General features: G+C 42.5%; 3 protein-coding genes and 1 pseudogene across 3 annotated transcripts; 3 read left to right on the top strand and 1 right to left on the bottom strand.

Moving 5' to 3' along the window:
- Positions 1-314: 314 nt before the first annotated feature.
- On the top strand, positions 315-10,244 carry LOC124407488 (organic cation transporter 1-like). The gene is made up of 9 exons (XM_046883670.1): positions 315-632; positions 1,390-1,722; positions 7,979-8,237; positions 8,332-8,423; positions 8,541-8,744; positions 8,834-9,065; positions 9,192-9,323; positions 9,397-9,751; positions 9,827-10,244. Exons 1-9 carry the CDS (start codon positions 507-509, stop codon positions 10,026-10,028), a joined length of 1,935 nt encoding a protein of 644 aa, XP_046739626.1. The 5' UTR covers positions 315-506; the 3' UTR covers positions 10,029-10,244.
- A 344-nt stretch (positions 10,245-10,588) lies between these two features.
- Positions 10,589-12,437, top strand: LOC124407490 (tubulin beta chain-like). The gene is made up of 2 exons (XM_046883672.1): positions 10,589-10,746; positions 11,044-12,437. The coding sequence occupies exons 1-2, from the start codon at positions 10,690-10,692 to the stop codon at positions 12,322-12,324; spliced, it is 1,338 nt and encodes a 445-aa protein (XP_046739628.1). The 5' UTR covers positions 10,589-10,689; the 3' UTR covers positions 12,325-12,437.
- Positions 12,438-12,986: 549 nt separating this feature from the next.
- Positions 12,987-14,744, top strand: LOC124406570 (annotated as a pseudogene).
- Positions 14,745-14,994: 250 nt separating this feature from the next.
- Positions 14,995-23,976, bottom strand: LOC124407489 (tubulin beta chain-like). The gene is made up of 3 exons (XM_046883671.1): positions 23,714-23,976; positions 19,561-19,669; positions 14,995-16,581 (listed from the first exon to the last, which is right to left on the bottom strand). The coding sequence occupies exons 1-3, from the start codon at positions 23,768-23,770 to the stop codon at positions 15,380-15,382; spliced, it is 1,368 nt and encodes a 455-aa protein (XP_046739627.1). The 5' UTR covers positions 23,771-23,976; the 3' UTR covers positions 14,995-15,379.
- Positions 23,977-25,568: the final 1,592 nt, after the last annotated feature.

Genomic DNA, 25,568 nt, shown 5'->3' with positions numbered 1-25,568 from the left:
ATAATTCGGTGTCAAAAAGGTAAAAAATTCTCTGCTAAAACGATCCAGGTGTAACAATATACGAACGTATAGAACAAATATAGCATAGTGTTATCAGTGTGTCTAATTACTTTGTAAGTAAAAGAGTATAACGATGAGTGAAGAGTAGTTAATAAACAATAAAAATTTATTAAATATCGCGCAGCACAATATATGATATCGAACTAAATTCTGATTTCGGAATATATGATATATAAAATTAATACGTTAAAATAAACGAATAGGAGTAGAATAAAAAATAGAGTATAAAATAATTGCAACCTTATATCTGATTGATTGATCAGGTAGTTAATTAACCAACTACAGTTAATTACTATTACCACAAACTGAATAAAAGTGGTTGAAAAAATAAAATCGTATATACGCAGAGGGAACAAGAGGCGGACATGCGCGGCGGTCATGCGGGCTGAACCGAAGAAACAGCGTTCCCCTCTGCAGCACTCAAAAGTGATTCAAATCCTCGAAAGATGAGTACCATCGACTTCGATGACGTGCTCGTGCACGTGGGTGAGAAAGGACGGTACCAAAACATCATGTACTATCTTCTCTGCATACCAGCCACTCTGCCAGCCGCCTTCCTTGCCTTTTCGCAAGTAAGTAATGCCAAAGCTCTTTTCCGATGTAGTAGCCGTAAAGTACGCCATTATGGTCGCGTTTTCCGGCTGTAAGCTTTAACTTTACCGCTTTGGTACGAACACTTTTATATCGTTTAGCTATACGATTAGGAAAAATTTTGTTCTTTTGTCGCATGCTTGTCAAGATTTCCAAATACCTGCAACTTCGCTTTAATTATTTATATGTGATATACTTGATGCTATATTTGGACTGTGCTTTTGAGACTTAGAACTGGTTGAGTTTGAAAAAAATTCTTTTTTTATTTGTTACAAAGAATTTCACTTGATTATATTTGTGGACAGATTCAATCCGACAGAAATACTAAAAGTGGAATATTTTCACTACAGCTACGCTAAATTTTTCTTCACTTCCTACTGCACTAATGTTAAAATGTAAAAATGGAATACTAAGCTCTGTAAATTAGTAAGAAAAGTGCAGCAGCTATAAAAAAGTGTCAAGAGATAGTTGACCATAATAATTGACAGATACAATTGAATATACACGTTTAAGAAGTTCTTGAAAAGAATCTAACGAAAGCTATTGTACAGAAAGCTGTCAGAAGTGTGACGTTCAATGTCTTGCGCGATACTCACGAAGCTTCGTGATTGTCTTCGACAGCAATTCATTTTACCATTTAAACTCGTTCCTTCGTTTAGTTACTAAAATTTAATAATTGGCGTAAAAAACGACGGAGAGAAGCTGACATACGTTCCTTACGTTTCCTCGATTGACCAGGTGTTCGTGAGCGCATCGCCGGAGCACTGGTGCCGCATCCCGGAGCTGGAGAACTCGAATTTGACCCTCGACCAAAGGAAGGCACTGTCGTTACCCTACACCCCAAAGTCAGACGGGCGGCGCTCGTACTCTCGGTGTTACATGTACGACGTGAATTACACCGCCATTATCGAGGCCTGGCTGCACCAGGAGGCAGCCGCGAACTCATCGAGGACTTCGAACAACGGTTCACCCGGGCTTCCACCGGTGGGCAGCACCGATTGGCCCATCAGTAAATGCCAACACGGATGGATATACGACAGAAAGGACTACGACAGCACCTTAGTCACAGAGGTAAACTATCTCTTGTCTCTCCCTTACTTTATCGCTCAAGAGTTCAAGTTGTGTACGTTCAGAAAGATGGGATCGATGTCAAGATCTACCAGTTTTGGTCACGTTGTTACCAGTTGTGGCCAGACATTCTGATGCTATGCCATTCTAATCTATGAAACCATTAATTTTCAAACAATAAAGTGTATCTGCCGAGTATTGATGACTTGTGGCCAAAACTTATTCGAAGTCGGATCTTAGCCATGAATCGAGTAGTTAAAGAGATTGAAAGTCAAATTAGTGAATATGGAACTTTAAAAATGTGGCCACAAATGTCGAATCTACCCTATACTTGCTTGGAAAACAATCTTACTCGCTATTTTGCCAACTAGTCTAAACCACGAGACATTATGGCTCGTCCGTGTCATTAAGATGCAGTTCCAGTCTTAATCAGCGCTGAGCATCATCATAGTCCAATTCCCAGCTAGGTTGGGACAGGTTAGATCAGGCTGCTTCTTGAGCTGGCAGTATTGATTTTGGCTGTCAAATTTCAGTGACGTCGTCAGGCGAATCCGCGTTTCACTATTGTCACTGGAATACTCGAATTCAATCCTTCAGACTTACAATCTCCAATTGCGACACTTCAGAGCCCTGATTTACTTGATCATTACTCGAACATCTGATTTCAGTTTGAAGTTGAGGAGACATCAATTGTCTTATCGGTAGTCATGATATTGGATTAACGATAACGACAACTTTTAAATTTAGCCTCACTAAAGAGGCGCAACCATTAGACGTGCAAAGGATGAACGAAGTGGGGTGGGTTTCGATCGAAGGTCACGGTGACCAAGGTTGAGGTTAAAGTGGTTTCTCACAGATTTTTGCAGCCGATACCAGTGCCAGAAAGCATAGATGTATTGTGACCCACAACGCGGTATGAAGGGGCGGCAGCAGCGGTGGCTGGTCGTTGCCCGGCATGAGCGTTCAACGCATGCCAGCGTTGTCAGCATAGTTCAAATCGTGTGTACCGAGCGTGAATTCCACGTGTGTAGATACAATCTGAGTATTGCGAACGTGGTCCAGCATCGTACGCGTGCATTTGTACTCGACAGCCGTGTATAGATATAACACACGTAGCGTCGGTAGGTACACTGCAAATATGACAAGAAGGAATTTGCATAATTAGGCCAGCTCATTTGTATATAAATTTCTGTGGACTCCATACCGCGACACACGCGAGTCGTGCTTCTCTTTCACGTCGTGATCACACGCTTCGAGAAATATGACTCTGAAGCTCCCACCGAGCTTTCACATCTTCTACAAAGCAAGGGTTAGTCACACTCGTTAGTGTTAATTATGAATTTGTATCTTCGCATGCATTGCAATATGGGATACTCGAAAGTAGGGAACTCATTGTTAGAGTGTCCATAGCAATCCGTTGGAAAAGTTAGCATTTCTCATCTCCATAGGTCTGTTTGGGACGGTTATTATAAAATTACTAGACTGCTATTTGGCGGAAGAGATTTAAACTTCTCTGTGATAGTCACTTCAAAAATGATTCTAGATTTGTTAGTCGAAGATTGTATAAAACACGAAACATTCAAAGTGTCCGAATCTGGAAAAAAGGATCGATCGTAGTTTTATTGGAATGTTTGTTGAATCTTATGTATAAACAGTTTACGATAATTTTATATTATGGTCCATGGAAGAATCTTTACCGAAAGAGAAAACGTTACGCCTGTGTCTTCAAAAAACAACATAGAGTAAAATGATAGATTGCTGGAAATTCTCGTTCAAGTCGTTTAGTTCTTGCTTGTTTCAATGTTTTTCACTTTCCTTCGTGGTCCATAATGGTCATAGGTACATGATGCATGAGCGAAAATCGGGTTTGGCAAAAGGTGAAAGAGCGACTGATAGATTGCAGCTCTGGTGGCGTCAGCAATTGCCGTCCAATTTACCCCCGCTTCCTGTCACGTGACGCCAAACACGCATCCAAGCCTTCAACTAGCAAGCGGTGGTCGCTGAGCGGTTCCACTGGCTACGCGGTGACTATTCTCACTCGCCGGATTTATTCCCAGTGGCAGAGCCACCCGCGAGAGGATCCCAGTCCCCCTCCACCCCACCCCACCCCCCCTCCTTCCCTTTCCATCAAGTCTTGTTCCACCCTCCATCCGCGGGATGATTCTCGGTGCCAAAAATTGGAAAAGAAAAAAGGTTGTCGGCATCCCGTGAAGTTTGAATATACAAAAAAGTTTCTAGTCACCCGAAGTCCAAAATTGATGTTTAATTAATAAAATCAAAGTTTATTTTACTGATAATAGAACTTTCTTGTTCCTTTGGTCTCTTCGAGATGCGAGTATCTTTGTTTTGGTTTTGAGCATAGAACAATTTTGACGTTGATAAATTTACTTAGCGCCATCTTTCGTATCATGCTACTATCGATTCTGTATAAATTCTTGACAAGTACAATACATTTGGAGTACAAAATTTGTTTGAAATTTCTATTCCTGTACGCAGTTGATTATGAATAATTATCCTAAACTCAAATCACAGTTGTCCTAATCCATAGATGGGAATTCCGCTAGATGGCGCCTTCCAATATGTTGGACCCCACTAAGAGTAGATGGCGCTGTGAGCATGTGCGTTTGTAAGACGTATATATGCATGCATCCGCCACTCACACACCTCTGTGATTACGCTGACGGAGGTACGATGTGCGTCGATGCAACGTGGAGATAAGGAAGAATCTCCGGTTAGTCGTATAAGATGCGCCAGGGAGTTTGCCGCAAGGACGGAACCGCGGAGTATGGTGTCGGGCTCTAACCGGAAACGGACGTTTCCTAAATTGTGATTGACCGATCGAGGCCAAACGGATATGGCTTCTCGACGCGTATAAACTGTTTACCGCGAATACTTGCGGTGTGGGAGAGCTCGAGGATATATTCATGCCTGTGTAACCACGCGTACCTACGCCCCACACTCATACACGATAACTTAGCTTTGCCCCGATACCACGTCGCACGCCTAATGCCAATGCTAATGCATAGAGGTGTGTATTTCATCGTGCACATGTTCGGTTTGCACACATGAACACAACTTAGGTCGGGCTACAGGCAAATACACACACGATGACCACGACCTCCAGGAACGCGCATCATGTCACGCAAGTGTAGATGGAAAAGAACGGTTAGTCCGTTAGTAGGAAGTTCGTTTCCATCGTTCTTCTATTTTTCAAACATTTTCTTTGCCTAGTGGAAGGTTACTATAGTCGCTCTTCTCCTTTTTCTCATTCGTGGATTCCAAGTCCCTGGCAAGAGATTTTCCCTGGATAATGTTCGAATGAAGAATTTCATAAAACTGAATTTAATGTTCCAAACTTTGTAAAGTGGGAACATGAACGCCAGTAATAATAACACAGAACGGAGCAGTGCTTTCAGAAATCCATGAATCCAAAAATTTTTGAAACATCGACGTTGAAAATTGAGACATTCGAAAAGAAAACAGAAATGCGCTAAAGAGACACTGGTTTCACACCTCTTCTGTTGTGTGCTGTAAACTGGGGAGGAAATTAGACGCTTAGCCACGTGCGGAACCGTCACAGGCAGAAGACAACGACCGATGAGTTGGACATTCAAAGCAATTCTAAGAGCCCCCCACAAGGCGTAAAACTGGGACTAATAAATCTCAACGCCGGAAGTATGACAGCGTAATGTAGCCCACGTTCTTAGATCCAAGGCGTTTAAGACATTGTTTTCGCCCCTGGACCAGTTACATTCTACAAATCCTCGGCGATCATCTACTCTGCAACGTCGATACTTTGCGGGTGTAGGGCACATGCATATTTTTCATCTAAAGCTGGCATGAAATTAATGGAAGTAGAACATTGAGAAGTTGGTATTGTTTGGTAAGCAATGTTAGTGTTTACCTCAAATTACACGGACTTTTGAGATCAATTTGTGCTCGAGTTTGAGAATATTGATGTTTGGTATCAAATGAAATAAGCTGTACTAAAACAGCTTCTGGAACCCATAAGACTTAAACGCCTCTGTTGAAAACCGTTGTCCACATCATATTGGATCTTAAAGAGGTATAACGATTCCGTTCACCATGTGCATATTGGTAAAAGGTTTACTCTGTAATCTGCATTACGTTCTTCGGCATCCATGGAATTACAAAAAAATGTATAATTCTAAGAAAAGCTAACATTGGAAAAAAAAGATATGAGCCATAAAATCGAAGTCTGAACGAAGGATAGAAACTGGAGAAATTCGATGGTCAGTTCGGGTCGGATTCAAATCGCGAGACACAAACGAACGGATGAACGCATGTAGACCGTCGGACCGACGGATGAATGGATGGACGGACGGACGGACGGATGGACGTACGAGTAGCGCGCAGCTTAATAGACCAAGCAGCCACGGGGGAGCACGCTCCTCCTGTCAGCCGAGGGTGATGGACACCTCTCCCTGTGGGAGCCACCCACACAAGCTCACGTCAGCGACGACGACGACGACGACGGTGACGGCGACGGCGGCGGCAGCTCGGCTGCGACGACGCTGATGACGACAATGATACTTCCAGGTACGTGCCGCGCGACTCACTGTTTCACGGACTAATCGACTCCTGGACCTGATGTCGAAGTCAATGATCAGGATATTCACCCGTCCTCTTTCTGCTGAGGGTCTTGAGAACCTCGGTTGAGAATAAGACAGAAGAAAAGGAAAAAGATTACAATGACGATGACAATATGGTGGCTTTGTCACAGCACTCGTAATTTAGTGAATGTCTTATTCGTATATTTCCAAAAGAAATTGTAAAAGTTAGGGTGATATTCCAATCACCTGGTGTGAGGAGCATGGAATTTTAAAACTTTGAACAAATCCAATTGTTGTATTATATTTATTGTGCTCACCTCGTAATTATTTTGATCGATGGTATAGAGTAATTGACCGATAAAACTTGTCTGGTCATCTATGAATAATAATCGTAACTGTCGACAAAAGGCTCCAAGTAATTCCAACAAAAGCCTCTGCGCAATGCGAATCCTGATCACGAATGGTTATAAAAGAATCGTTTCGAAGTAGTAAAAAATTAATTTTTCATCGTCTCCGTAAATAGCCTCACAACTATCATAAATGAATTTTATTTTCGGTTATCGCAATGTTTCTCAGTCAAAAATTCGACAAATTCTGGTCGAGGTCTTTTACAATTATCACAAAAAAAAAAATAAAAAACAACACATTTATTTAAAAATTTGGACATTGGTACGTTCGCAACGATTATTATCGTTTATTTTCGCAGGTCGATGCGGTACCTATCATAAGTATATACCTTACTATATCCGTAATGATTCACGTGTGACGTAGGATTACACATACATTGTACATACACGTGTCTATAATGTGGAGGTTAAAACACGCGGAGGACGCTTTACATACGTTCAACTTTGCTCCGCCCGAGCAGAGATCACAACCAACTGGTGTGTGGGAGGCTGGAACCACGCGTCCATGCATTGGCCCATTCACGCGTTCACGCACGCCTGACCCTCAATCTCTCCTCCGACGATATCCTCCGGACATACACCGCAATCATCGTCAGTTCCTGCCAAACTTTAGATCTACCAGCTACCTATACCTTAATGATAGACATGGTCACCGTGTACATGCAACGTAACAATTAGAAGCCCTAGCAGTGTTGTCTGCTCACACTGATCGTGAGAGAAGAAAATTGTGAACCATGGGGGTCGTGCAGCCCCTCAACCTTGATTTATAGTTCGACTTAACCAAAACATAGTACTTCTGAACGCTGTTGGGTAAAAGTCATGGTCAGGCTGACGTTTCTGATTACTTACGTTGACCTTAAATTGAAGATAATTTCCATCGCATTTTTCTATGAGTCCGTTGTTTTTACGCTGCGCAATACCGAATACACAGAATTTCCGGCTAATGGGGTTCAGGATGGAATAACAAAAGGTTCCTGCGATCTTGCGAAACTTGAGTCAGCTACTTGGCAGTCGTCGGTGAATTTCAGCTGCTTAAATACTTCAACAGGAAGTGTGGTGAAAAATAAATTAAAGCGGCGTAGGTGTACTGAGAAACATGATGCATTTCTCTATCCCGACAATTAGGAGCTCCTTGTTCTTGTCCCCGTGGCAATTGTTATGTCACGTCGCGTTTCTCTGCGGCATAAGTATTAAAGAGTGAATCGTGTATAGGGTGCAGATTCTGTGTTTGATTTGCTTGAAATTTTTTTATCGAATATACCGTATATGTTCACATAGCTAGATCTGGTATGCGACAACGGCTGGTGGCCCTCAACGTCAACGACGTTTTTCTACGTTGGAAGCCTGTTTGGGAATGTCGTTTTTGGATGGATCGCGGACAAGTGGGGTCGACGAACAGCCTTCTTTGCCATACTTTTTCTCGAGGTGATAATATCCATCGCAACGAGCTTCAGCCCCAACTACGTCATTTACACAGCCTTGAGGACCGTCAATGGCCTCTTTTTTCCAGCTATTTACCAAATACCATTTATTCTAGGTACGTTATTCTCTTGATTATTTTAATTTTGCGATTTTTTATTGTTTTCACAAGATTTTAGAAATTAGAAAAGAAACACATATTTCGGTTTCAGCCCTTGAATTAATGGGACCTAGGTACAGAACCTTTGCTGGGATGGTAATCTGCATGTTCTTTGCAACGGCGATGTCTTTGCTGGCCTTGCTTGTGAGTATGAATACATTTCTCATGGCTTAGTCAATAGTTAATCCTCTGAAAAGGGAAGAATGGAATCGTATATAAGGACCAATTAGTCGAATGAGTAAAATTCCGGGTATCCTCTAGGGTTACCTCTTGAGGCATTGGTACGCCTTGTCTCTGGCCACTTCGGTCCCCTTCGTCCTTCTCTTCAGCTACTACTGGATAATCCCAGAGTCCCCACGCTGGTTGCTGAGCAAAAATCGTATCGATGAGGCAGAGGTAATAGTTCAACGGATGGCCAAGGTCAACGGAAAGACGGTCCCGTCAAATTTCCTGAGGAAGATGGAGGTGAGAGTTCGCGAAAACCTTATCGTGCTCGGGATATGAAGATTGGAATTTATACTGGTCGTAATTTCCTGAATTTGAATATCTTTCAGATGGATATATTGAAGAAGCAGGGCATATCCTGCAACGGAAGGAACTTCGCTGGTGCGGAAAACAGACCACCACCACCTTCCGCGACCCCGATGGATTTGATCAGAAATCCAAACATAAGAAAAAAGTTCTTCATCCTCGCTTTCGACTGGGTGGCGAACGCCGTCGTCTACAACGGCCTCTCGTACAACACTACCAACCTAGGGGTATCCGACTACTTGGCCTTTTTTATCGGTAGGTCAGGTTTGTTATTTCAAGTTGGGTTCGGCTTATCAAGTGACTCTCCGATGCAATTACTTCTATTTGAATGAACTTGTTTAGGTGTGTACTTGAATAAATATTGTGAATTGATTTCCTCAGGAGGCATTGTCGAGATACCATCATACGTAATTACCTGGTACGCAATGGACAGGTTAGGCAGACGCTGGGTTCTCTGTCTGACGATGCTACTCGGGGGTGTTGCATGCGTGTCCTGCATGTTCGTTCCGGAAGGTAAGAAAATTTGATATTTTTCGAAGAGCAGGGTGACTGGGAATGTCAAACTTTACCAAATCATCATTCTTAGACGCAGTCTGGGTAACCGTGTCTTTGGCGATGGTCGGAAAATTTGGAATAGCCGCGTCGTTTGCGGTCTTCTACGTATTTGTGGGGGAGCTTTTACCCACGGTACTGAGGTCGCAGGCAATGGGAATCGCATCGTTCATCGCCGGGATTGGCCTGCTTACTTTTCCGTACATAGTACACTTGGCGGTCTACTCAAGAGTACTACCGCTGATAGTGATGGGCTCTTTGAGTGTCGCCGGAGCTCTGACCTCAGTTTTCCTCCCAGAGACCTTAAACATTCATTTACCGCAAACGATCGAAGAGGGCGAGTTATTTGGCGCAGATTTCAAACTCTGGTCTTGCCCGACGAGTGCATCGTAAGTTCATAATATTTTTCTTTCAGTCCTGCTTTCTTCGGTTGAGTAACATGGTGACTGACTTTCAAATTTTAGAAAAAAACCCAAAATCGACAAAAAGGCGGAAGTACCAGTGAGGTATTTGGTGAACGGTCGACCGGGGAGTCAGACGGCAGGCGACGTTCAGGATATTCCCGATGCTGCCAGGATCACTCTACCGTTTCCCGAGGGCAATCTGGAGAACGCAGAATCTCCAGAATCTGGAACAGACTTAACCTGGGGCGACGAGAAGGTCTGAGTACTAGGTTATCGCGCAGAATTCCTGCGCCAAGGACCCAGCAGCTTGCTCTTCGTGATTTAACTCACCGTAATGAAGATCGTGGGCAAAAAAATGACCCGGTTTCCCGACAGATACCTTGTAACGACTTTGTATTATATCGCTGTAGGCACACATTGTATTTATTTTTCCATTTAATATATCGTCTTTCGTTTCTAAGAAACACTTCTGTCGTCTCGATAAGTAAGTATGTGAATTACTTATAATCTGCGCATAATCCAAACCCTTTCCCACTTCCGATCTCCTAACATTTCAATTCATTCTCAAAATTGGAGTTAAACTATTGGACCTATGATCCGAAGAAAAAAAATTTGGATTTTTATTAAATTTCAGCCTCAGTTGAGCAGAAAGGATCAATGAAGTTCTTTATGCATTGTCGTGAAGTGGATTTCATTTCTTGAGAACCGATGCATAGTGGAATCGCCCCATTCGGGAAGTTGGATTGAGGAATCGTTGTCAAGGAGAAAGAAAGGCATTGTTTTTGTTTGTTTTTGTAGATTTGGTAAACAGACGACCTTATCTCGCTCTCAATCACCGTCTCTTTAAAAAAAATTTTAGTTTTTTGAACCATCCGTCAGAAATCCAGCCAAACATCACCTCTTAAAGTATCAACGGTTCTACGATGCGTGAAATTGTCCATATCCAGGCGGGCCAGTGTGGCAACCAGATTGGCGCGAAGGTCAGTTTCATGTAGGGTCATATAGGGTCAGAGGGTCCGTACACTGTCATTAAGGTAACCAACGGACCATCGACCTTCGCTGAACGTTAGCCAATTTCTCATGAATGTGAAACACGTATTTAAATTAGTGACAGTTTAGCCTTGCGAATAGATACAATGTGTTATCCCTTTTCAAATTACATATATATTGTACATAATACCTACGTATAAGCCTTCAAGCTTTCTGAAATTCTAAAAAACATGTATAAGCAATGGTATTGCTCTATTTAGCATTACTAAAACCTTCGTATATTCCAGTTTTGGGAGGTGATCTCCGACGAACATGGCATCGACCCGACAGGCGAGTACCATGGAGACTCCGATCTTCAGCTGGAAAGGATCAACGTCTACTACAACGAAGCATCGGGACCAAAATACGTGCCCAGAGCAATTCTGGTAGACTTGGAGCCGGGAACAATGGATTCAGTGCGGTCGGGTCCATTTGGACAGATGTTTCGTCCGGACAATTTTGTCTTCGGCCAAAGCGGCGCTGGAAACAATTGGGCGAAAGGACACTATACCGAGGGTGCAGAGCTGGTCGACTCGGTCCTGGACGTGGTGAGAAAGGAGGCCGAGAACTGCGACTGCCTTCAGGGTTTCCAGCTAACCCATTCGCTCGGCGGCGGTACAGGATCCGGTATGGGGACGCTGCTGATATCCAAGATCCGTGAGGAGTATCCTGATAGGATAATGACGACATTCTCAGTGGTCCCATCGCCCAAGGTGTCCGACACCGTCGTTGAGCCCTACAATGCGACTCTATCCGTCCATCAGTTGGTCGAAAACACTGACCAGACTTACTGTATCGACAACGAAGCGCTGTACGACATCTGTTTCCGCACTTTGAAACTCACAACTCCGACTTACGGTGACCTGAACCACCTCGTGTCTGCAACAATGTCTGGCGTAACGACGTGCCTCAGATTTCCCGGACAGCTCAACGCTGATCTACGGAAATTGGCTGTGAACATGGTACCATTTCCAAGGCTCCATTTCTTCATGCCAGGATTTGCGCCGCTTACATCGCGCGGTAGTCAGCAGTACAGATCTTTGTCGGTCCCGGAACTAACCCAGCAGATGTTTGATGCTAAGAATATGATGGCCGCCTGCGATCCGAGACACGGTCGGTATTTGACTGTTGCTGCGGTTTTTCGCGGCAGGATGTCGATGAAGGAAGTCGACGAGCAAATGCTGAACATCCAGAACAAGAACAGCTCGTACTTTGTAGAATGGATTCCTAACAATGTGAAGACCGCTGTGTGCGACATTCCACCTCGTGGTCTTAAGATGGCCGCCACTTTCATCGGGAACTCGACCGCTATTCAAGAACTTTTTAAACGCATTTCTGAACAGTTCACAGCCATGTTCCGGAGGAAAGCTTTTCTACACTGGTATACCGGCGAGGGGATGGACGAGATGGAGTTCACTGAGGCTGAGTCCAACATGAATGATTTGGTTTCGGAATACCAGCAATATCAGGAGGCAACGATCGAAGAAGACGGTGAATTTGACGAGGAAGAGGAGAGCGAAGAAAAGTAGGAACCGCCCTAGCACAGACTGCGGAATTCAAACGCCACCTCGTCGAACACCTTTTTGAGATCAATTTTATATTTTTACATGTTTCTATTTTTTTGTTACCATTTTTACTTTTTATCAGAATTTTATGGTGTTTATGTACGTGTACTTTCAATTTTTTTAACATATAACCTATAATTATGATGGATTGAAAATGTTCTTATCCGTACATTTACATTTTTTGCAATAAAAAAAATAAAAATTCATATACTTGGAAATTAATGACCTCATGAAGTAACACAAGACTTTGTATGGCGACTGACAATCAGGTTTATATAGAATTTTTTAAATCACAATACGATTGCGGGAAAGTAATTTTATGAACAACACGATTTGATAGATTGTGATTAGACGACCATTGACCATTTCAAACCAAATTATTCCGCTCATAAAGCTGTAGCCTGGACAGTGAAATCACTCCGAATAACCATTCTCAACAAGCTATTTTACATAGCAAAAAAAGTTAATTTCCGTAAGCTCAAGTTTGCCATGAGAAAATGACAATCCTTTGTTTAACTTTCCATCAAACTTCGCAATCATTAAACTTCTCGACCTCATCACCTTTTGGCACAAAATTTAACCTCATTTTTATTTGGCATACAAAATTCTCGGAGTAAAATAACGCAATGAGGGAGATCGTGCAGATACAAGTAGGGCAATGCGGCAATCAAATAGGTACCAAGGTAAGATCAGATGACGGTATAAAGACGATTTAGCATTTGTGGCAACCATGTGGCAAGCGAAAATGAATCATCACTTGACCTCGGTAATTTTTCTCCCAAGTTTTGGGAAGTCATTGCAGACGAACATGGCATTAATTCCGAAGGAAAATACCACGGCGAGTCGGACTTGCAGCTGGAACGCATAAACGTTTTCTTTACCGAGGGACAAGGTAAAGGATCCCTTAGTCTTCTTATTGAACCAGTCATTATTCGACAAACTCTAAAACTGCTTCTTTTTCTTCTCATGTCATCTTTCCATTCACCAGATGGGCGATTTGTCCCCAGAGTGGTTCTGGCTGATTTGGATCCTGCTTCGCTGAGCTCAGTAAAATCTGGACCTTGCGGTAAGCTGTTCAAGCCAGACAACTTCATAGCCGGAAAGGCTAGTGCTGGAAACAACTGGGCCAAAGGTCACTTCACAGAAGGACTTGAGCTCGCGGATCCTGCTCTGGACATGATTCGGAGGGAAGCCGAAAGCTGCGATCTTCTTCAAGGTAATCTTCAAGTTAACAAGCGAATCGTTATAGATCAATAGTGAATTCAATACTAGGACAGGATTTCAGCTGTTGCACTCTATCGGAGGAGGCACGGGTTCAGGGATGGGGACTTTACTGATGAAGAAAATGCGCGAGGAATATCCTGATCGGGTTATGACCTCTTACTCGATTATACCATCCTTGAAGATCTCAGACATTGTCGTCGAGCCGTACAACGCGACTCTAACGATGCATAACCTGATCGAACACAGCGACGAGACATTCTGTATGGACAACGAGGCCCTCTACGACATCTGTTCCAACTCGTTGAAACTCGCTGGACCGACCTACAGCGACTTGAATCACCTTGTATCGACGTGCATGGCGGGAATCACGACATGCCTAAGGTTTCCTGGCCAACTGAATGCTGACTTGAGGAAAATCGCCATCAATATGGTGCCTTTTCCGAGACTCCACTTCTTCGTGCCTGGCTTTGCCCCTTTGACCTCCCGCAGCGCTGCGCCATTTCGTGTTATGTCCGTTCCGGAGCTAACCCAGGAAATGTTCGACGCCAAGAGCATGATGGCAGCCTGCGACCCCACAAAAGGTCGTTTTCTCACCGTGGCAGCCATTTTCAGAGGACTCGTATCCACTAAGGTTATGTGAAATGAGATGGTGATTCGTTATGGGGGTTTTGTCATTGGAAAATATCATTTAAATTGCGATTATTTCACGTTTCAGGTCGTCGATGAGCAAATGCTCAACGTCCAGAACAAGAACAGCAAGTATTTTGTCGAATGGATACCGAACAATATTAAAACTGCAATCTGTGACATTTCACCGCGGGGATTCAAAGTCGCTGCCACGTCAGTATCAAATACCACATCCATGCAGGAGTTGTTCAAAAGGATCACCGATCAGTTCAACGCGATGTATAGAAGAAAAGCTTACCTGCACTGGTACACTTCTGAGGGTATGGACGAGAATGATTTCACTACTGCTATCAAAAACGTGCAGGATTTGATATCAGAGTATCAGCAGTACCAGGAGGCCGAACCTGACAAGGACATCATCGTAGACGACGACCAAGAAGAGGATCACGTAGAAGAAAGTGAAAAGAAAGAGAGACTTATGTAGCGAATAAAGGTAAAAAGAAAGCAGAAAATCGGCCAGAAAATGCAAGGGAACAAGAAGAAAAACAGGCAGAAGAAGGCGGATAAAATCCAGACGAATGAATACTTTTGATCCGATTTGTGCTAGCGTTTAATAATAACGTAATTTCATTCCATTCGCTGTAGCAATGTCCAGAACTTGATCTTGACTGAGGTTTCGAATTCGTAAATTATAATCGTCAAAGTATCCCCTGAAGATAAGGGACAAGAAAACTCTTTTCCTTGACATCCAACAGTTGTTACGTGTATAGAAGTGTGTATATATACGGTGTAATCACAATTAAATTTTTGGTTAGAGCTTTGGTGCTCGTATGATGGATCATGTACAATCGTATTACAGAGAGAAGCCTGGCTTAATCCCAAACCAACACATAAGTAAATGTTTACACTTTTCATCTTCAGTCTTCCGTATATCTGTTTAACTATCTATCATTATACTCGAGTATAAAATTAGAAAAGTAGCGAATACTACGTATTAGCATATAATAGTATAGTATAAATATGACTAAAGTATTTAGGACATTCTTATATCATGGTGATGAACGGTGTTACATTCAGATGATCAATCGACGCCGTTCCCTGGAACGAGTCTGTTTTATCGATGAAGTTCTCGGCCTTCGTCCACGTCAAAGCAAGCCGCGACGAAGCTTCACTCTTGTTCGCAGGTTTCGAAATCATCTCCACATTCCTCGGGCTCAAAATCTTCCTCTGCGGTCGCTTCCTGGTACTGTTGATACTCGGAGACCAGGTCGTTCATGTTGGACTCAGCTTCGGTGAATTCCATCTCGTCCATTCCCTCGCCAGTGTACCAATGGAGGAAAGCCTTCCTCCTGAACATGGCGGTGAACTGCTCAGAGATCCTCTTGAACAGTTCTTGAATGGCTGTCGTGTTGCCGATGAAGGTGGACGACATCTTGAGTCCCTTTGGTGGTATGTCGCAGACGGCCGTCTTCACGTTGTTGGGTATCCACTCGACGAAATACGGGCTGTTCTTGTTCTGAACGCTCAGCATTTGCTCGTCGACTTCCTTCATCGACATTCTTCCCCGGAATACCGCGGCCACTGTTAAGTACCGTCCGTGCCTCGGGTCGCAGGCAGCCATCATGTTCTTGGCGTCGAACATCTGCTGGGTAAGCTCGGGCACTGACAACGCCGAGTATTGTTGCATCGAGCGAGAAGTGAGTGGAGCGAATCCCGGCATGAAGAAATGGAGTCGTGGGAAAGGCACCATGTTCACGGCCAATTTACGTAGATCGGCGTTAAGCTGGCCTGGGAATCTGAGGCACGTTGTCACTCCGGACATTGTCAGAGATACCAGATGATTAAGGTCCCCGTAAGACGGGTTGGATACCTTCAAGGTCCGGAAGCAGATGTCGTAGAGTGCTTCGTTGTCTATGCAGTACGTCTCGTCGGTGTTCTCCACCAGCTGATGAACCGACAGTGTCGCGTTGTACGGTTCCACAACGGTGTCGGATACCTTCGGGGACGGCATTACGGAGTAGGTGTTCATTATCCGGTCCGGATACTCCTCGCGGATTTTTGATATCAGGAGCGTTCCCATTCCTGATCCTGTTCCACCACCCAGGGAATGCGTCAGCTGAAATCCCTGAAGACAGTCGCAGTTCTCGCACTCCTTTCGCACGACGTCCAGAACCGCATCGACCAACTCGGCACCCTCCGTGTAGTGACCCTTCGCCCAGTTGTTTCCGGCCCCACTTTGACCGAAGACAAAGTTGTCCGGACGGAACAGCTTACCGTACGTTCCCGAACGCACTGCGTCCATAGTTCCGGGCTCCAAGTCGAGTAGAATCGCACGGGGAACGTACTTTCCTCCATTTGTCGATGTTGCAACTGAAACAAAGGCCGCATATCATAGTGAGGTGATCGAAAAATAAAATTCTATAATAGAAGAGAATAATTGAAGCCAGAAATTTCTTCTCATCCTCCAACTCTGCAATTCACCCTTTGATGGTCTAAAGTGAAATTCGAGTTTAGGGGTCTCTTAAATTTCACCCCTCGATAACCAGAACCTCTACTTCCAACTTCGGTGCAGTCGTCATTCAAAATTCACGCCGCATGCACTGCTCGTTAAATTTTGTCCTTTTAGCTACCCTGCTTGCATTCGCGTGAATTCATTCATGCCACGTGTATACTGAACTCTTCTACAATTAAACCAGACACTTAAAATACCATCGGAGTATGAACATGAAAAGTTGCCGAGGTGCCAACTCAGTTTTTTCCTCCACTCGTTCGCGTCTAACGTTTTACCGGTGAAAATGTTGCTCAGGGGTGACAAACGGGGTGAAATCTTTCCTGATCGAGTCACACTGCAGTGGATAATTATCGTCATTACGCTTTGGTACGTTGTACATGGAGCTGCTGCATGCATGGTCGAAGGGAACAAACGATACGCAAATTGCACGTGTACCGCATACGATATGTGTGATTGTAAACGGTGACAAAGAGCCACGGCTGCCGCGTACCTACATGCAGGGGAAGTCTCGAGTCGTGGACCAACGCGACTTTTAGGGAAGCCAATTTAGCCGCGCTAAGCACGTTCTAATAATAAATTCGAATAGATATGTATTTACGTTCGCGGGTAGCGATATGCCTCAGACATTAACTTTTTTTTTCTTATGGCCTTCAAAAGGAGTTGGGTTTAAAGAGAGACCTCGCCTTAATCGGACCGCGAAACGTTATGACTCAGTCCCAGATTCTCACGATACAATTCTCAATTCTGCACGTACAAGGATTACGTTGAATTTCTTGCAGATCTTTCTCAACACCGTTTCAGACGCAGGAAACGAAGCTTTTCTTTCACCTGCGTCAGTGATTGCCAAATGAAATTTAACCGCTGTGTGGCTAATCTTGAATATTAATCATAGCTCAATTGTCATTCAATTGAAAACTCATTATCACAATTAACACTCACAGGCGGAAATCTTTATTTGGTTATGGCACCTGGTCATGGGTCTAAAAAACCGTTCAATCGCTGTCGGTAAATAATAACTGTTCATTATAGTAGCGTTGTAACTCGGTAAACAATAATATGAGACAAGTATTCAGCAAAAGGGTTTCAACCAATTATCTACAATCAGTCTTTACGAAGTTATTTATATATTATTTTCTGTTGGAAAAACTGATTCTCATATATCTAGCATCTAAGTGATTCCTCGATTTCTTAAAAGATTAAACGCTGAAGGGAACAGAATACTTTGTGTGAAATGATCTGGTCCGTTTGACGTGCGTGTGGCGGCCCTTTTGAATTCCTGACATTTCTGACCACCAGACACAAGCCGTTCACGATTGACGAGTGTATTGTTTTTGACGATGGGATATAAGAGATAAATAACATCTCCGGTGGGCTCGGAGGCTGTTACCTTTTTCTCTTGTCTTATTGTTGGTCACGAAGAAGCTTATCTCGCATACCAGTTATTTGTGAGCTTAAGCTACTTCCTATTACACGTAAGTTTTCCTGCGCTAAGCTATCGCATCCAAGGGACAGTGTATGACTTGGAGCAAAGTTATTTCAGTCGTAACCTAACGAGGTTCCTTGACTGCCAGTTTCTCCTTTCTTATTTCCACGCTCTGAACGCTGTTTCCCTTTTCCTTTTCCTTTTTCTCTTTCTTTCTCTTCTCAAATTCATTCGTCCTGCCTCCGAGGCTTTGACATACCACCGTCGACACTGCGGGAGAAATCTATTTTTGAGCAACGTGAACTGAGAGACATCGCTATCCGCTGAGAACTCCAACCCAACAAGGTCGGTGCACGACGACTGGAAATTTCGCTTCTTAGGACCGGCGTCTCGAGCACCGAATTCTTTCATTCTGGTGTCATTTCCACCGCCAGTCACCGATAAGTTAGAAAAATCAACGTGCAAGTATGCCTTTATTTACGCGTCTAGGTAATGTTACACATTCCCAGAGAGAGCAGCAGTTTGTATACTGCGAAATTTGACTCACCTCGTAAACGGGTGTCGTAAAATTTTTATCGTTGAAACAACAAAGCATAAAAAAATCATTCTTCAACGGTATGACGAACGTATTACCAAGCGATTCTCTTTTACTGGACTGAGTCACCGGTGCTTTTCTTCAGAAAATGTTTTCAAATGAACGAGGTATGTAAAAAAAATTTTCAAATAGCTGATCCGTCGGACTTAGCCTCTGATGGCTTATAATAGTTGGATGCAGTCAAAGTGCAAGCATTAGACATGCGGAGAATCAGATCAAAAGCTGTTTGGCTTTCAGTTCCTTTGGTCTCTAATTGATCAGAAAAACTATTGCCTCTGGTAAAAGAAAATTTTCTTCGACGTGTCAATTTCTAATGGACAAACTTCACTGCAGAGGATCGATTTGAGTTCATATTTTAATACCAAATTTTGAAGAAAAATAAAGCGATGATTGGAGAAACTCGTCAGCGTCGTGAAATCACATTAGAGTGTCTCTCTTCTGACTAATTGCAGACCGAATTATCTAACGTCGAAACAGCTGCTAAGCCGATTCATGAGGGAAACTATGTTTACTTTGACTGTATATTTAACTCTAAGAGATGACGTCTCACAAATCCTCACTTTCATGTAAGTGTATACATAGTCAAAGAAGCCAGTCAGGCTGCTGCAATAAAACCGCGTTATCAGCAAACTTCAGCGGATCAATTTCGGTTCCTTAATTGGTTTTTTGGAACTTTTGACTCGTTACTCAATGTGAAATTAAATGAATAAAATTTATAAAAAAATCTGTTTTATTTACCGTTTGAATTAGAGAATTCTTTGTTCTTCCTATTTCGTATAATTCTATAATCGACTAAAAAATACAAGTTAGAATTTTTACCTGAGGCTTCGTTGTAGTAAACGGAGATTCTCTCCAACTGGAGGTTACTGTCCCCGTGATAGATGCCGGACGGGTCGATGCCATGTTCCTCGGAAATGACCTCCCAGAACTACAAATAAATTGAAATACATGTATAATTACAATGAATCTCGTCTAATTCGCATAAACACTGTGAGGCGCAAACGAGATAATTTCTGAAAACGCAGCTGCGCCGGGCTTGAAGCACTCTTTTCGGAAGTCAAAAATCATCCCGTTGCGGATGAGATGCGCGAGGTGGTAGGTATAATATATCTCCGGTAAGTATAAATAGCCGGTACGCTGCACTCGGAGACATTTGTCGCATGCACTGCGTTAGAGAAGGCGCTCCGTTAACAGCCTCTTCTTCTCTTTCGCCCTGCTCCAGCCCCCTGCAGCACTGCACAGCTCCTTCTACGTTTGTCTCCTCATCTTTTACTATTTTCTTTTTCACTATTAATAGACCCCACTGTGTGCTTCTGTTACTGCTGCTAAGCCTGCATACGCGCTACGAGATATGGACATAGATATAAACCCAGACGCATTTCCCAGGCTTCTAAGCCTCCGGGACTCCAATTTCTCCCTTCACGCTTCTGCGTAGTTTCACGAGAAAATTGGGCAAATACGTACAGATTCAACCTCGGTTTCAACTATTTTTTGACAAAATTGCGTTTTAATTTACTGTAAAAAGTGATGGGATTACGTGATCTTCTAATCTGCATTCCGTTTCGCGGATGAATTTCATTTGAATAAAACCAAGATTAAAGCATAATAATTAGGCTGAAATGTTCAAGCGTAACTGGTATTATCCCGTCCATCTACATTGCAACTAAATCTGGACCCACAAAAATGCAAACTTCCTCTGTATCTCGGTGTTTATAAATGTGGGTAAACTAAACGAACCAATGGTTGAGTAAAGCTTTGTTTTCACGCTCCGATCGCGAAATCCCTCGTGCAGAAAATCGCGTCCAGTATTCACTGAACGATAAATCAAACCTTGAATGAATTTTTATTATACACATCTAACATTCGAAGATTCCTGCAATTGTTTGACCTTTTTATCGTAACCAATTTACTCTGTATTCGGACCAATGTGCGGGTGAAATACTTCCTATCTTGATGGCTAATCCCGGACTTTCTTTTTGGCTAATTTTCTTTTCAGATCTCTTTTTTTTTTCCTGAAAATTGACTTCTGGAGTAGATCGATTACAGGATGTTAGACCAGTTATTTTTATAGATGAAAATTTATAGCTGCATATCAAGAGTACGCGTAAAGGAGCGTTTTTTACGCCTTTGCAGTGTCACGAATGAACGAGTTCAGCGAGGGAGTCTCGTTAAAATCGTTATGAAATAGCGCATAATTAAGGGATAGCATGGCTGGTCGGATAGTCGAGAACACTCCACGTGCACGACAGTCCTTCATTGCACCCGGAGACTCGAGTATTCTGTGACATCTCACCACACGGTTGCCGCATGTTGACCGAAGTCCTGAGTTCCGGAGTTTCTACGTACATATCCGACCTCGCCGAGCACAAAGAAACGCGAGAATAAAGCGAGGTGCTTTTTAAATGTACAGGAAATCCTGCTGGCATCGAAAATTTTTCCTTCAAGAAGTTGAAGAAGGAAAGCAAAAATCGATAATCGGTAATCAACAGGACGAGAGTCTCGGCAAGACCTCACGTCAAGTTATGAAGTTCAGTTATACGATCCGCCGAGATTTTCTGACAAATCGATTGCCACAATTTATTTTGTAGAATTATTCTCACAATGTGAAAAAAACACTAATTTTTAGAAAAAAACCTCAATTTCTGAAACATGTTCAGAACATCGCAAAATCGGCCAAAAAGTGTTTTTGTACTCAAATAAAGGCATTTGGCGTTAATATTTTCATTTTAAAGTCAACGGGTTATTCACTTTGGAGGTGTTAGGGTTGAGGTGAAACTTTGGTGCGGAAAAAATTTACCGAGAAACAAAATCGTATGGTTTTGATTTTGAAGTGGGATGTTCTGGCACAATCCCGAGGGGATAATTGAGACGGCTAAAAAAGAGGAAATGATTTTCAGCTGGGGAAAGATCGGGGGGAAAAAAGAAGATCCGGTAATTGCGGGAGAATCTCGATCCGAATTTCACGTGCAATTGCTCTGTTAAACGGTCGCTGAGCACTCTTCGTAGTCAATTTGTTGGCTAATCCCTTAACCGCGAGTCTTGGAACGAATAAAGGTCAATTTACTATAATTATTTCTATTCCTCATCCAAGACCCAAGGACAATCAAGCGTTTTCCTACTGCTGCCTTCCAGCTCTGAGTCATTCGCTCGCTCACTGCGACTGGCTCGCAAAAAGTTCAATAAACTCTAACATTCTCTAGTTTACTCGAACGGGCATTAAAACGTAAAGAAACGTTTGAAAAACGACAAAACTGTACCGCATCGATCTCACGATCAGCCAGGAGATTCACCTGCAATTTTTCCTATGTCGAACTGTGTCAATTTCTTGCAACATCATATTATTCATCGATTTCAAAATGTTTTATTCGCGATAAAAATTAACCACGATCCCGTTAGAACACTTGGCGTTATTTCGAGCAATCTTATCTTGTTTCCGTGTACCCGAAGACAAACTCACCATTATATTGCTCCTATATTTATTCCCGTAAGCTTACAAAGCGTTTACTGTGTCACATTATTATTGTAGTAACAAAATGAAAAAATTCTGCGTACAGAAAATAAGAAACAAAAGATAATTAAATTCAATAATTGGCAAAACGGTGATCAAATTTTAAAAACTCTTGATTCATGCTTTTAAATCGTGAGGGCAATTAATTATCATACATTTATCAAACGCGATCAGAAAGTTTTAATTAACGATAAGTGTGCGAGCTTCAGTTTCCTCTTTTAATCTACGGTTTAGTGCTTCAACTTCCGGAAGAACGGGTCTGAATCATTTTCGGTTTTTTACGGTCGATAATCTCTGCTCAAACTTTTTCTTTTTCATCAGATTTAACTACTTCTCTTCCATCAGAGCCAAGCGCTTTTTCATGACAAAGAACCGTACGAAGCGGGACAGGCTGTCGTCAATTGTAATATTATACACCGCAGGTAGGATATTCCTGAGTGCGGGTCGATAAGATATATACGCAGAGCTCGCAATTAAGTAAATGCACACGTACACGTATCCTGGCGTCAATATTTTGCAAGCGTCACGTCGGTGCCAACGCATCGCCGGAAATTATATACAGAATGCCCTGTACATATCTATGAATATATTTTACATGCAATGCGGGTTGGGGAAAAATTCAACGGATACTCATTTGTTTTAAAAACTTCACAGTTTTTATAGATCGTAAGATGCAATTTATACTGGAAATTCGATATGTAGAATAAAATTTGCTACAGGGATCGATTTCTCGTTCAATATAACATCAACGAATGACTTATGGGATCATTTCTTTCCCGATGATTCATACAACGATTAATTTTCAAGAATCGGCGTCAGATTCTGCCTCGACGTTATCTTATACTTGCCTCGGGGATCAAATTAGCCGGTTTCGAGTGGATGTCAAGAGCCCCCTCTGAAAGAGACTCTGAGCTGGATTTGAATCGTCAAGGAATCAGAGCGTACCGTCTGCGGTTTAAGAGGTCCCGCGGTTGGTTTATTTACTTTTCTTATTCCGGCCTGTGTGCATATGCACCGCACATACTGCCTTCGTGTATGAGAACGAGGATAAAAAATAAAACGTCGAGAAGTGACAGGAAGCACAGGAAACTTACTGTGTCAGTTGAACACTTCCTTGGGTTAGAAATTCAATGTCCAAATCGTTCATTTTATAGTAGGTATTCCCTGCAGAGAACCCTACAATCAGCAATGAATTGTAACAAAATTTGTGGATTTAACTGAGACCCGCGAATTTCCCGAATTCAAAAATCCCGCCAGTGTTCCTAAAACCATGTTCGTAAAATCGTTCGTTTGACAGTGTCGGGTGCAAAAATAGACAATCGGTATTGAATCGTAACGGTATTTAGATGTGGAATCAAGACCCTTGAATACCTAAATTCAAAAAAAACCGCCGGTGTTCCTAAAACCATGTTTGGAACGCTTGGCTTGATTCGGATTTGAAAAGAGGTGAAATTCGTCTCGTACCTTGGCTCCGATCTGATTTCCGCACTGACCGGCCTGCAGGTGAACGATCTCCCTCATTGTCGGGTTTTCTGTCCTGCGTCTCCTGCGGAGTGTCCTGGCTGACGATCACGTCTTTACCGAAAGGCGACTACTGCTGGACGAATTGGCGTTGCGATGACGATGAGCCGTCTCCTGTTCTGATGCGTAAGGGAGCGTGTCGCTGAGGAAGTACCACCAGAAGTGCGGACGATCAAGTGCGCCGGTGAAATGCGAGTGGCTGAGAAGCACCGTCTGTCTCGTCGACGTTGTCGCCGGGACGCCCGGCGCCCTGCAGCTACCCGTCATCCATCCCCACCAGGAGGCTCTGGGACTTAAAGAACTCCATGGAATTCGAGCAGAACGGATGCGGTACTGCCGATGGAAATTTCATGAATCACAATGGTTATTTAAATCGAAACTACACTGAATGCACCCGGAAAGAGCTTTCTTAGGATAAAAATTTCAATCTGGCTGCTGTTTGGATATGTTATGGGGTATATATTAGAATAATATTAACATCCTTTAAGAGTTTTTCTTCGATAACTTAATATCGTCGGAAAAAATATGTCCTAAATTGTTTTTTGTGGGAAAAAAAACTGATGAACCTGAACATGAAATTCGATCCAGATAGATCTTCGAGAAATGCCAGAATACGTTTTTCGACATTTTCAGTCCGATATATACATGGAAGGGATAAAAATAAATGGTTTTTATTTATTTTTATTTTTTTTTGTGGGGAAAATTAGATACTTCGAAGTTATAGTGAAGTATTTGAGTGGGATTGAAATGGGATAGTAATTGAATTGGTATATATTTAGATAATGCAAATATGCAGCATTTGTTGAGGACCTGGTCTTTTCATAATTGCATCAAAAACTCATACTGAAAATTTGCAACAGTTTTGAGTAAATTAAAATACTTCTTACGACTTATCTCGTAGCATGGATGCAGAAATGAACATTAAAATTTTGATTTTAAATAAAAAAGCAATTTTGTATTGCTTCTTTAATATTCTTCAAGCATAGTCAGATATCGATATCAGTAAATGAATTTTACTTTACAGGCAATATCCTGATCAGTTAAACTGAAGAAAAAATTTTGAATTCGGTCGGTAGTTCGTTGTACTTAAACTTACGTAAAAAGACCACAGATCAGATCACATAAGTGTATTTCAATTTACAGTAAAACAAATAGTTACTGATGAAGAATAGAGTGCTTTTAAAACCGACAGAATCCTTATTATAACCATGACAAAAAACATGATTTTTTTCACTTGGATATTCCAGTGGAACATTTTTGTGGTTTTTGGAACTCGTCAACCTCCGGGTGCCGGATTATGAATATCGGATTACTAACACAATTTTTCAGCTGTATATCAAGTGACTATTTCATTTCACTTTCAACAGTCGTATCGAATATTCAACGCGGTTAGCGTAATCTGTATGGGTTATATACGGATGATTCCTTTGGTTTCAAATTCAGATTCTGAACAAATATTCTATCCCCTTCAAACATGCTAAAATTCACGTATCATTCGGAAAAATAGCAAGAAACGGTAGAGGATCAAGCGATGGTATAAATTCTTGGAAGCGTTTGGGGTGGATTTTCATCGAGCATCGAGGGCCAACCTGAAGCCTGTAAAGTGGGCGCGAAAAAGACTGTATATCCAATCAACGCTCAGTCGCCTGGTTTTCTCGCATGAGTCAAATACAACAGCCTGCTGACAATGAGTATCAGTTGGTTAGCTACAGCTAATAATACCCAGTGAAACCATAATTTAATCAATATAACCATACAAGGTCGATGCAGTGAATCGAAACCTTCGATGATCGTTTCC

The sequence above is a fragment of the Diprion similis genome, chromosome 6 (genome assembly GCF_021155765.1).
Source record: "Diprion similis isolate iyDipSimi1 chromosome 6, iyDipSimi1.1, whole genome shotgun sequence".
In the NCBI taxonomy this organism is placed as follows: domain Eukaryota; kingdom Metazoa; phylum Arthropoda; class Insecta; order Hymenoptera; family Diprionidae; genus Diprion; species Diprion similis.
The sequence above is the reverse complement of the archived record's forward strand: the minus strand, read 5'-3'. Positions and strand labels throughout refer to the sequence as shown.

Coding starts and splice junctions, on each gene's coding strand:
- LOC124407489 (XM_046883671.1), bottom strand. CDS start 23,770: ATGAGGGAGATCGTTCACCTGCAGGCCGGTCAGTGCGGAAATCAGATC. Junction 19,670..23,713: donor GAAATCAGATCGGAGCCAAG/GTACGAGACGAA, acceptor ATTTATTTGTAG/TTCTGGGAGGTCATTTCCGA. Junction 16,582..19,560: donor TTACTACAACGAAGCCTCAG/GTAAAAATTCTA, acceptor CCTTTGTTTCAG/TTGCAACATCGACAAATGGA.
- LOC124407490 (XM_046883672.1), top strand. CDS start 10,690: ATGCGTGAAATTGTCCATATCCAGGCGGGCCAGTGTGGCAACCAGATT. Junction 10,747..11,043: donor GCAACCAGATTGGCGCGAAG/GTCAGTTTCATG, acceptor CGTATATTCCAG/TTTTGGGAGGTGATCTCCGA.
- LOC124407488 (XM_046883670.1), top strand. CDS start 507: ATGAGTACCATCGACTTCGATGACGTGCTCGTGCACGTGGGTGAGAAA. Junction 8,424..8,540: donor TGTCTTTGCTGGCCTTGCTT/GTGAGTATGAAT, acceptor GGTATCCTCTAG/GGTTACCTCTTGAGGCATTG. Junction 8,745..8,833: donor ATTTCCTGAGGAAGATGGAG/GTGAGAGTTCGC, acceptor AATATCTTTCAG/ATGGATATATTGAAGAAGCA.